Raw genomic sequence first — 13,306 nt, forward strand, 5'->3', positions numbered from 1 at the left:
ACGCAAGTGTTTAAACTCAAAGTGAATAAATGACAATGACGTTGTATGAATATCATGTAAAATAATATCGGTGTCTGTGTATATATATGTGTGTAATAGAAACGATATAAGAAACCAGCACCCCATATAGTAAAGGATAAATCACACCTTTCTGTGGTTCCTCGCGGTGTATGTTTCGCCGCGGCGGTGACGCGGGGGGGGGCAGAATCCGACGTAACATTGTGTTTTTGCGGTTGTACAATAAAATGGGGTGACCACCCTTTATTCACCTATATTTGTTTTGTTTGTTTATTGGAATTTCTATTAAATGGGGAGGGTCGGAGTCAGAATATTGAATAGCGAGATGCGGCGGCACTCCGCAGGGTAACTGATTTGCCTAATATATCGTGTGTGTGTGTGTGTGTGTATATGTGTGTATGTATATATATATGTGTGTATGTGTATATATATATATGTGTATATATATGTGTATGTATATGTGTATGTATATATATATATATATCTTAGAAATACTCGGCATGTTTATAATGCGGACTGGTCCCCATGAAACCCACGGTATGTTGGTCCACATTTAGTTCTTTGAACCAGACTCTTTGTGAATAAGGATATTAGATTATTGAGTGAAATATGCTCATTTGTACTAATTAGATTAATGGCTGTGTAAAAAGCCAGTGGGATATGTCCTACGTGGGCTAACGGTAGGATTCCAAAGTGGTATTTACTGGGGGATCGTTGGGAATTAAAGTGAATTTTCATAAAACATAATATATATATATATATATATATATATATATATATTATAAATAATCAGAATCATGAACAGTCTATAAAAAAATAAGATGTAATAAGTGATGGTATTTTTTGATTTTTATTTATTTTACAAAAATACATATATTTAATAATAGAATAAATAAAGTAGGATATTAAAATCACGCAGCGCAAGGCGGCAAAAGCCAACCCGGGCTCCCTTCGGACGGAATCTATAGGTTAGTTAGGAAGTAGTGATTGGGAAGAGCTGACGCTCCAATACGGCACTTAAAGAGAAAGAGGAGGACGGTTATATCTTCTATCCAAAGAAGTTTTAGAGAGAGAAACTGGTTATGACCTAATTTAAGATATAATCCTATTATTCCAGGCTGACCGTATAACAGAATGTTCTATAATCCCTATTTAGCCTATAGAACCCATCCTCCATATCTCTGATAATCAATTTAAAGCTATAGGGGATTTGATGCTGGATCCGGTTGCTTTCTTATCTCAGATACAACGTTTAAGTAGCATGTATGAAGCACGTCATTCTTAAGACCGCGGTAGTTTTTCCTCTTTCCCGGTACTTTTTTTAACTACAGTTTTTCATAATGATCTAAATTTTCATGGAATTCCCCTCGTTTCTGGACATGGCACCAGCTGTTGCGCGTTTCGGCTTTCACATGATACCTCGCCACCTGCAAATGAAACGAACGAAAGATAAACGTCGTCTTTGCCCAGATATAAAAGCGTGATCTTCAGTGTTAGCAGGAGCCACGTACCGGTAGCACGGAGGCATCTCACCGTATGCCAGCGACCCGGTATTCTCTTTTAATCCCTGGTATCTGCGATGTCTGGGTAAGTGGAACTATAGCTTTAATCAGTACAGCCTTATTCTTTCTGTAGAGCCAGGGACATGTTTCAGGGTCAATAAGGCGTGCGTATGCACAGATCCTTCACCTACAGAGGTGTAGATGTAATATAAGGAGGTGTTGCCCTTATTGAGAGGTGGTAGTTAAATGGAACAGCCTACCAACAGATGTGGTGGAGGTTAATACAGTGAGGGAATTGAAACATGCGCTCAATAGGCATATGGCTCCTGAGTCTAAAATGACACCGTGGACTGATTAAGGGTTGAGTCTATTTAGAAGACTAGGTTTTTATCTGCCCTCAACACCCGGGTTTCTATTTGCAGTCTCTAGCACGTTCAGGTAAATCGAGCAGATCTGTGATTTTATTATTTACACCAACTGTTTAATCGCACAAACGTTGGAGTTGGGAGTCAACCGTTCTGATGGCCACCGATATTCCTCCGTTCCTCGATGTCCTTACCACTTCTGACTTTTATTTTGGCAGCACCCGGGTCACCCAGGACTTTGGCCCCTATGCACCCAGGATCCCCTGCTGGCTTCATTAGGGCTGTCCGCGTGGCCGAGCCTTCCGGCAGATGTTTGAATATTAGGTTTCAGACTGTTCATTGGGTTCCCACCCCAGTCGTTATCCCACCAGCCAGGTCATTATCTCGCTTTGTAAGGCTGCCCTTCCCACACTTCCTTGCCAGGTCATTAAGGCTCCTGGTGGCGATGATCTTGCGTCCCTTGCTCTCGGGTCCCAATGTGTTTTGTATTCCAGCATCTCCTGTATGTCCATTGGGTTCCACTACCCGTACCCTTGTCTTCTGATCTTCCTTGGTCTTCATGTTCCTGTCTTGACTGTGTTTCATGACCTATCTGCATTGTCCCTGACCTCGGCTAGCATGACTCCACGTTGATTCTTAAATACTGGTATCCTGTCCTTAGCTTATCCGACTCATTGTCTATCACTTGAGAGACTTGTCAGCGGTCTCTGTACCCTACGCACTCTCATGCACTTTGGTCCCAACGAAAGGACTTCAACCTTGTATTCTAGCTCCGAGGAATCACCACAGCCTCCATGCATGATGGAAAGATTGGAGGTTGAAATTATTATTTTGGATTCTAGATCTAAAAAAATAATTCTAATTAAGAGAATCTGGAACCATTGACTCTAATAACACGACACGTACATCAATGCTATGTAATAGACAAAGGAAACGAAACCTGGGTGGAAGAACCCCAACTTCTAAGACGATTCTACATTTTCAAAGTTATTGTATATGAAATATTTTTAATGTGAGAATTTCCACCCCTCCTTACAGGTTTTCTACCAATTAATAATTATCATTACCTTTTTTTTCATCAGAGGTGTGTTCATTCCAAATAATCTTATTGGACGTTGTTAAGCCAATCAGAGTGCCTAAATGTTGCTATGTAAACATGTTATGTAGTTGGAAAGTGGCCTTCAGACGTAGATTAAAAACAATCAGGTCTATAATGGGTATTTGCTGTGGTGTTTTAAGTTTTCAAGATAAAGGACGGTTTTATTATAGCTCGTGAATTCCAGATAACTCATCCCACCTGCTGCGATGGGAAAACATCAAGAGGAGAAAAACCACAAAGTTCTCTGATTCTCGGTCAAGTTCTCCACAATTCTAATGGATCCCAAGCTTTGTCTTCCCACCCATCTATTCTTTTCTAACAATTCTTCCTGAGTTTGATATTCATAGCCCACATTCACCAGACGCTCTCTCTCGTCTCTCTCTCCTCACTCTCTCTCTCTTCTCTCTCTCTCTCTCTCCTCGCTCCCTCTTCTCTCTCTCTCCTCTCTCTCCTCTCTTCTCTCTCCTCTCTCTCCCCTCTCTCTCTCTCTCCCTTCTCTCTCTCTCTCTCTCCCTTCTCTCTCTCTCTCCTCTCTCTCCCCTCTCTCCCCTCTCTCTTCTCTCTCCTCTCTCTCTTCACTCTCTTTCTCTTCTCTTTCTCCTCTCTCTCTCTTCACTCTCTCCTCTCTCTTCACTCTCTCTCTCAATACCGTTACCCCCAAACCTATAAAACACAATTAAAACACACACACACACACATACAAAATCATTTGAAGGAGAGAATATACAGAAACTGCATGAAACAGAGAAAATGGGGTTGATGATGTCAAAATAGATGGGACATTATCGTGAGGTGTGATGCTATCAGGCCACATGCTCTAGAACTCTTCTTCAGAATCAGCAAGTCCTTAGTCTGCCCGGTCAAGATTCCAAACATCGATTTACTCATCTGTAAATTACTGTAACTCCCCCCCCCCCGAGGTGTGTTCATTCCAAATAATCTTATTGGACGCTGTTAAACCAATCAGAGTGCCTAAGGTTGCTGCGTAAACATGTTATGTAGTTATGTAGTCGGAAAGTGGCCTTCAGACGTAGATATTAAAAACAATCAGGTCTATAAGGAGTATTTTGTGTGGTGTGCAGAGGATTATTGAGCCGCTGTCAAGGGCAGCTTTCAAGCTTATTATAGCGCGTGAATTCCAGATAACTCATCCCACCTGCTGCGAGGGGAAAACATCAAATAAACCACAAAGTCCTGGACCAAGTTCTCCACAATTCTATAGGATCACTAACTTTGTATAATATATATATATCTATCTACAGTACTGTGCAAAGGTTTTAAAGTGAATCAAAATTTTATAATTTATCAAAGTGAGTGAACAGAAGAAAAATGTAAATCAAATAAAATTTTGGTGCGACCTCCCTTTGTCTTCAAAACAGCATCAGGTCTTCTAGGTACACTTGCACAACGTCAGGGATTATGTAGGCATAAAGTTGGGTGTTTGACTAAACAATTAAACCAAACAGGTGCTAATGATCATGAATTTAATATGTAGGTAGAAACGCAATCATTAACTGGAACAGAAACAGCTTTCTAGGAGGAATAAAACTGGGTGAGGAACGGCCAAACTCACTAACAAGGAGAGGTTGCTGAAGACACCATGGCAAGACCGAGCACAGCAACAACCCACAAGGTAGCTACACCTTCTCAGCACGGTCTCTGCCAGGCTGACATTTCAAGGCAGACAGGGGTTTTTAAAGCTCTTTTGAGAAAGCACGAAGAAACGGTCAATGCTGAGGACCGTAGATGCAGTGGCAGCCAAGGAGACTTAGTGACTTTGTCATGCTTCCATCCCTTTGCAGTCATAAGATGTCCAGGAGCGCCATCAGCTCAGCATTGGCAGAGAACAGAGAAGCGTGGGAGCATGGACCTTGTTAGACTCCCTTTCTCACCTCTATAGATGAATGTCACTTCCTTGGCAGGTCCTTAGTCTTCCTTAAGACACATCCAGACATGCTTGAGTCGATCATCTTGGTTGTATCTTGGTCAATTCCTTGGCCAATCATTAAAAAATGGGGAATCCGTGGGGAATCTCTTGTTTAGCATCAGGATTCATTTGTCTTGGGATCTTTTCACCGTTCACCTTTAAGAAAATCCTTATATCAAAAACTTAGACAGATAAACGTGCATCTCCCTTAGTTAAACCTCGTAGGAACATGGCTGCTTTTAGTTACGGAACACGGAACCTTGTGGCTATTATTGGAACCCGTTGTGGGTGGTTGATATTTCCAATCATTAGAAAGGTCGATTTGGAGCCCAAAACAATTATAAGTGTTTGCGGTTACATAAGGTCTTCGAATCACATGTCCTGGTGGAATATAAATAGAATTTTTTTTATTTTATTTTAACTTCTTGAAAGACCTGCACCTTAGACCACAGAGTCTCCTTGGACCTGAGTTATTGAAACAACACAAAATCTGGTGATCAGTTAACTTTCGACCAGAAATTAAACTTTTAACCCGAAAAACAAAAAGTTATATATTTTTTATTTATTTATTTATATTTGCTTAGGCCATACTTTAATTTCTATTCATTATATAATTTATTGTTGTATATGGCACCATCATATTCCGTAGCGCTGTACAACGGGCAGACAGGACATAACAAGTAGTACATAAAATGACAATTTGACTTACAGAGACCACAGGCAAGAAGGGAGGCGGCTCAAAGAGCTTACAATCTAATTCAATAATTTCTGAAGGCGACATTTTCATAGTAATTCACACATTCACTATTACCTTTAAGAATAAAACCAATAATATATATTATTTTTTTTACCAGGATTTTTGCAATCTTTGACATAATGGATGGTGTTTTGTTTTTTTTTATTATTTTTTATTTAGCTAAATCCCGTTTTAATATCTCCGAATTATTCCATTTATTTATTTATTTTGCGGGAATTATCGCCGGAGATAGCAGTGAGTGAAGCTGTTCCGCAGCGGGATTTCACATGGTGCTTTAGCCACCTGCTTATCTACCCAGCAAGGTTATGGGCAGACCTAAACAATTTAAACGCATACATATGGACGTATAAATAGGGGACCTTTCCGACTCAGAGTCAGGAACCCTCCTCACAATTTGAAACATCGCCTTGGATCATGAAGGGCTACGTTCTTCTCCTTGCCCTCGTTGGGCTCTGCCATGGACAGTCCCGGCTGGGTAAGCAACTGGGTTATATTAAAGTCTTTTTTTTATGAAAATGTCACCCTTTTACATTACATCTAAGCTTTTAAAGGCAGTAATGGTCCATAATGGCCATAATGGTCCAAGAGGAGACAGTCGCCTGTGATACCTTTAATTGGGCCAACATAGAAGAAGAGGTAGATACTAGACACATACTTTGATCTTTTGGGACCTCAGGGGTATCTTCTTCAGATGGAATCCTGGATTTAAACATAACAGAGCAATTAAAAACCCTTAGTAACCCTTTGCGTCTGATGAAGTGACCTCTGAGATCTTGGAACGCTGGTCTTCTAAACTCAAGACTATCTTTCCGTAAGGAAAAAACATTGGTTGTAGGAGACCATATCTTTAGATTTTTTTTAAAAAATGTTTTTAATGAGCTATAGCAATGTATAGATCAAACTTTAAATATAGTGCAGAACCTTTTATATTGGTTATAGATGATTTATTCAAGTTTTCCACCTTCCTATTGTATCTTTTTTTTTATTTTGGACCAGTCAAGCAATCACACCGGCCGGCCATCTGGCACACCAGGCAAATGCCCCGCGGGTCTTGGTAGACTTCACCCCATACCTACCCAATCTGCCACTCCAGGGCGGATTGGGTGCTGTAATGTGTGACCTCTGGCTGGAGATGACCGACCATACACACTACTCAAGTATAAAAATGTAAAGTGTGGACCAGCCGTCGGCCGTCGTATCCAGCTGTCGGCCATGCTTATGCCATTAGGCAGGGCCGCCCCGTCATGATCCATCAGACCTCTGGCGTGTCCGTTCCTTTCCGTCCTGCGTTCTCTGCCATGTCCCCACCTTGTGTATCCATACATTGTTTTCTTTACATTAATTGTCTTAATTGTCCTTATAGATTCCAAAAATATTCTTTCATCTTCCCTCTGGATCACTCCTATTTTTTATATTCTAAGAAATACCGGTAATTAAATGATAATAATCATGACTGTATGCAAATATAATAATATTTCTGAGACGTATCCTTTGAGTTCTTTAAGTTTTTGTGTATAGATTATGTTAAATTAGATCCAGAATTATTGAAATTATATAAATTTAGAACGTCTTCCCTACAGGCTCGTACAATCTCGAAGGCACAATCTCGGTATCTGGTTTGTCGTCCGGATCTTACATGGCCAATCAATTCCACGTCGCTCAGTCCAGAAAGGTTATCGGTGCTGCCTTGTTCGCTGGAGGTACTGAGAACAAAATACATTTTTTTTAATTATTGTTACATCGGCCCCATTCGGCCCCCGTCTAGTCTGCCCGTTTCTCCTGCTGTAAAGACTCGAACCTTAATCAGTCGTTGGTCTCGTCTTAGATTCAGGAGCCGTATGTCTACCCCATGCATGTTTAATCCCCTCACTGTATTACCCTCTACCACTTCTGCTGGGAGGCTGTTCCATTTATGCATGATGCTCTCTGTAAACTGCTCAGATCCTCTAGTTTGATACTCTTGTTCAAGCATTTAGCACGGCTGCCCAGAAGGATGGGGACACCTATGAACCCACATTAAGTTATTGAAGTCCCATAAACGTAACATTATACAGCAAGTTTTAATACCCATTGGGAAAACCCAGTTTCTTGTGGCCACTACGGGCCCACTTCAAGACTTCAAAATCAGCCAATAAAAAGGTGGGGGGCAAATACATCTTCCCCGCAAACGAAAAAGGAGAAGCACAAAAACCTTGAATGTTCAATTTCTGGTAAAATTTGGTGTCAGAGCCACCTAACGTCCTTCACAGCCATTAACATAAATAAGGTAGAAGTCTTCTCTCCAACGAGTAGGACACAGTCTGGAAGACATAAAGCATGTAACGTCTTCTATTTTGTTCCAGGACCTTATTACTGCGCCAGCGGAAGCATGCTCACCGCGACAAACGCGTGTATGAAAATGCCTTCCAGCATCAACGTCAGTTCTCTAAAGTCGCAAACCCAGAGTTACGCCAACAGCGGGCTGATCGATCCCGTATCCAACCTCGCGAATGATAGGGTTTTCATCTTCTCGGGATCCAGAGACAGCGTTGTCGTTCCAGGTGGGTCCCACATAGCTATGGAATGTGACGTTAGGTCACACAGTAGGTACCTAGGCATTGGATACATTTGTATCAGACGGAAATCTAGTGCGTTGAATGTTGATCCAATAAATCCAGAGTGTAGTTCTGCCCATCATGAATGGTGTCAACTATAACTTCTGCCTCATCTTCTCATATGAGCTCAGCTAGAAACAAACAAACAGAATTTGACAGGAGATAAGACTTCGTCTCCTTCTGCTCATCTCGTTTGCCTGTTTTTCTTGATATAAAGACTCAGACCTTAATCAGTCGTTGGTCTGGTCTTGGATGTAGGAGCCGATATCTCACATCTCGCTCCTCTAGCAACCAAAAGCTGTCTTCCATTATGTCCTTCCAAGGGCTATCATTAACAGTCCTGGTCGGTAACAACCCTGAGGAATGGATAGTATATTCACTAAACCGGGGGGAGTTCGAAGCAAGTCACGTCACATATATCTACGATGCATGACGATGACCCTTCTTAACGTATAGTGAAGTCGGTGAAATCCTCCCAGAGGATACGAGTCTTGGACCAACTACTTCTATAACCTACAAATCTCTCTTATTCTGTACATTATCTTAGGGGTAGTGAAGAAATTGGAAGAATATTACCTCTCCTACGTTAACTCCGGAAACATCAAAACAGTGTATGATGTCCCAGCAGAACATGGAATGGTGGGTAAAATGTTTGGGCGATATCAAAAAATAGCACTTCATTTTTTATCCAATACTTTAAAAAGAAGACTGTTGGCAAAATGGTATTTTTATTAGCTGAAAATGTGTTTTTTAATTAAAATTAAAACATTAAGTGAATTATTATTACTGTCGTCGCTGTAGCCCACAGACAGCTACGGAGGGACTTGTGGAGCCACCAACACCAACTACATCAACAACTGTAATTACAATGGTGCATACGAGGCTCTGAACCACATCTACGGAGGACTGAGTGTAAGCAGAGTCCCAGGGAGCTGATACATAGTAACTAAGGGATATATTCATGAAATACGTCACTAAAAATGCCAATCTGTTCTACTTTCAGAGGCCAAGCAGTTCTTCTGGATTTACTGGACAGGTAAGAGACACGTCAAGGAGCAATAGGGTTCTCTTTTATTTTTTTTTTTATGCAATAACCCTTAAGAGAAAACTAAAATTCAGAAATAATTTTAGAACCCGGGGTCTTCTCAACCTCTATTGACAAGGCGTCAGAGCTACCATCATCCATGCTCTGCACGTCTGGTCATGTAATGCGAAACGAGAGAATGTAGAGATTAGTGTCTTTAGATCCGTAAATAAATAAAGTAATTCATTTATGTTTCAAAGGCGGCTTCTGGTAGCCATGGTTCCACCAAGCCCAGAACAACTTCCTTGTGTATCTGCACAGTAAAGAAGGCCATATCAACGCCAAACTCTAACATAGTCATATATAACATTCGGAAGTCTCAAGGCTATTGTGCGCCGCAGGTACAACGTATCAGATTCGTGTCCTGGGCTGTAGACCTGACCAGTGACCACCAATGTAATTACCGGTACTTACAGTAGAATGTCATGAATTGAAATAAATATTACGTAGTAGAGTTTCAGCCAATACCGCCGTTCTCCGTACATTTCTCCGACGAAGGATAAATATTTATAAATATACTTGGTGGGCTGAATTTTTTTTTGGTGTATTTTATCTCTGCAGTTGATCCTGTTTGACCAGACAGAGTATTTCAAGCTGGCTGCCCCATCTACGTACGGGATGGACACCGCGGGATACGTATACATTCCTTCCTCCTGCCAGAGCGGGACGAGTAAGTGAAGGCTTAGTTCTAGAATCGTGGGATTTGTCCGGCAGATCACCCCGTCTGGTCTGCCCGTTTCTCCCGATTTAAAGACTCAGACCTTAACCAGTCCTTGATTTTCATACACTTCGGTGTCCGATCACTAGGGGGTTTTTAACGGGGACCTGAAACCTATAAGAACTTTACATTAACCATCAGCCAATGAAAACTGATTCCATCAGTCTTATTATCACTGAAACCGAGACAGCCTAGGGCCATGTTAATATTGTACTGCCAATGACGGGTGGGCTTTGGGCCGGCATTACCTCGTTCCTCGGCAGCGGCTTGATATGCCCGGCCTCACATTACGTGAGCCCAGGTACCCCAGACACTTAGCCCCTGACGTTGGGTTTCCACCCATTTACCATGCAGCCCCTAAAAAAACATATTTCATGGTCAGTAGTGTTGTGACTTCCGGTACTGGAAGTCTGCCCTATATTTATTTTAAAGGGGGTTATGAAGGGTCGATGTTCCTTTAATGTATTCTTGATAGCCGTGAGCTAAAAAGTTACTCTAATGTTTGTTTCCAGGATGCAGACTTCACATTGCTTTCCATGGCTGTCTCCAGGGAAGGTAATATCTCTATAACGCTCACAGATGAAAATTATATATATATATATATATAAATATATATATTAACATTTATATACAGACGGGTAACAATGTTCTATCATCAGCAGCCTGGGGGAATTATTTTTTCTTTGCACACTTAACTTCCTGCTGTGCCTAGCAGCCACTTCCTGCTCAATATGCCACCAGCGAGTGCTCTTAACTACAAGAGCAACAGAATATTGGTTCCCCTAGCAACAATTTCCCTTTGAAATATTTGTTTGCTTCGGACCCACATTTGTGAGGGTATGGAGTGAAAAAAAGGGAGGTAACATCAGAAAAGGAAACATTTTATATATTAGTGTTATAATTATATATATACATTATACATTTATAAACAAAATATATCCAAAACAAACTAAAAAACAAAAAGCACAAACTGTAGGTAGTGTTGATAAATCGAATTACACTGAACGTTGTTGGCAAGCCCAAGCTGTCCGTCTGGCTTACTGGGCAGATGCCTGGTGGGCCAGTAGCCCATAGGGCCGCTCCAGCGGAAGTCCATATTCTGCATCGTGCGGCCATCGACTCAATACGCAAGGGAGGACACTGCATGAGTATGAAACAGAACATGGATCCAGCCATGGAGACCACACTGAAGTCATCTGGGGGCAACTGGCCTTAAAGTGCCAGAGCTGTCTAGTCACCACCAGTCTGGTTCTTCCACCACACTGGCCCCTAAGCAAATAACCCAGCTCATTTCCCATCCGTTATTTTATGGTTAGGTAACCCTCACCCTATGATATGGCGACGTAACCTTCTTCTCCGTAACGGCGTGGGTCCATACTGAGCGTTTTATTTCTTGCAGAGAGAAAGTTGGTGATCGTTTTGCCAGATACGCCGGGTACAATCAGGTGGCTGATCTGAACAACCTCATCATCCTGTACCCACAAGCCAAATCCAACATGTCGAACCCCAACGGATGCTGGGACTGGTAATTAACCTTTAATATATTCATACGTGATCCGTTCCAGACTGTAGCTTGTTATATTGTATCCTAACGTAAACCATCCATATTTATTGAAAATCAATTGAAAATAATGACTAATATTAATGATATATATTTATATATATATTTATATAGATATGTAAATATAAATATTTATATAGATATAAAAAATAATGATTAAATAAATATAATAAAATAATGACTAATACTGCCCTATCCATATATAATGAATATGGAGCATCTGGTTTCCATGGTGATTGCTCCACCGTTAAAATTCTACCCCATAGGGGCTCTAAATAAACACGGTATGTTGTCTGATCGCAGGCGATGTCCCTTATGGATTCATTTACTGTCTCTGTTTCTTCCCAATAGGTGGGGATTCTCGAGCTACGCCTATGGTAAGAGATCCGCGCAGCGCTGCTGTGTAATAAACATACTGTGCATTAGTGTCCTCCGTCAGGATGTAAAGACAGTGGTTGCTGGATGCAGTTGCCATAGTAACCGTCCATTTTTCCTATAGTGCTTAATGGGTGGCTGGTACATTTCATTTAACCCCTTGTCATCTGCCTGTAGGACACTTAATATATTTTAATGGCAGAAGCGGCTCTTTGGATGGAAAATTTAAAATGTGATAAAAAAAAAGTTTCCTTGCGTTCCTGTTCTAATCTAAAAGGATTATTAAAAATGACTATTTTTATTTTTTTTAGCTAACAAGAACGGCTACCAGATGACAGGCGTGGAGCGGATGATGCTCCGGACTCAGGGCCAATATTAACGGAATCCACAAGGATAACGAAGCCGAAACGCGCCGGATCCCCCGGCGATGAACACCCGATCGCTAAATGTAGCACCTTAGTCTGTAAATAGCGTGTGTAGTTACCAAATAAACATGTGAAAAGAAAACGCTGTGTCGTCATTCCACTGTCTAGCCCTGCGGCTAATGGTGGCCATCTATAAAATAATCTATTATAGTAATCTATATGCGATACGGGGTCAGAGGCTTGGATGTAATGTATGGATGTTTTCCTTTACTGAGAGGGTGGTGGATAAGTGGAGCAGCCTCCCAGCAGAAGTGGTTGACATACGTAAAGTGCCCTGCTGTCAAGAGTCTGTCTGCGCTGCCACCTGGAGATTTCAACTCCAACTCCCATCACGCTCAACCAGCCCCGGCACGCTGCAGGCCAGCGCAGAACGTAGGTGAAGCGTAACGCCGGTGCGAGGTTTAAAGTGGTTTTATCGCCATAGCAACCAATGGAATGAAACCGTGAGCAAGAGCATTCTATTGGTTGCTATGGCGATAAGGCCCTTTCGATTACATTTTGCACCAGAATTTGTTTTTATACACATTTGTATTTACTTAAAAAACATAAACATTGTTTAGAAGAAGGGCTTTCAGTATACATATGAATACAGCGGGGCAAATCAGAGAGAATCTATATGTATGGAAATGTATGTGCGAGCCCTGCTATATGTGTAAATGTATAATCCTCTCTATGCCTGTATATGTGTATATGTATAGGTCTCTCTGCTCCCTGTATATATTTATAAACCCCGCAATGTGCCTGTAAGTATAATCCCCCCGCTCCCGGCGGTGCAGTCCCGCTATAGGTCTGAATGCACGGGCTGTCGGCCGATCTCCGCACTGAGGATGCGCGCTGAGGGGGCGGCTGCTGTTTATCGCGGCTACAGAGAGACGGCATCC

The 13,306-nt window shown here is 41.6% G+C and overlaps 1 protein-coding gene across 1 annotated transcript; it reads left to right on the forward strand.

The window, feature by feature from the left end:
• Positions 1–6,027: 6,027 nt before the first annotated feature.
• LOC128492172 (uncharacterized) lies at positions 6,028–12,507 on the forward strand. The gene is made up of 11 exons (XM_053464636.1): positions 6,028–6,143; positions 7,249–7,368; positions 8,011–8,208; positions 8,810–8,901; positions 9,064–9,174; positions 9,266–9,298; positions 9,908–10,016; positions 10,577–10,619; positions 11,464–11,589; positions 11,977–12,002; positions 12,312–12,507. Exons 1-11 carry the CDS (start codon positions 6,083–6,085, stop codon positions 12,377–12,379), a joined length of 987 nt encoding a protein of 328 aa, XP_053320611.1. The 5' UTR covers positions 6,028–6,082; the 3' UTR covers positions 12,380–12,507.
• The last annotated feature ends 799 nt before the right edge of the window (positions 12,508–13,306 follow it).

This window comes from Spea bombifrons, chromosome 4, assembly GCF_027358695.1.
Source record: "Spea bombifrons isolate aSpeBom1 chromosome 4, aSpeBom1.2.pri, whole genome shotgun sequence".
In the NCBI taxonomy this organism is placed as follows: domain Eukaryota; kingdom Metazoa; phylum Chordata; class Amphibia; order Anura; family Pelobatidae; genus Spea; species Spea bombifrons.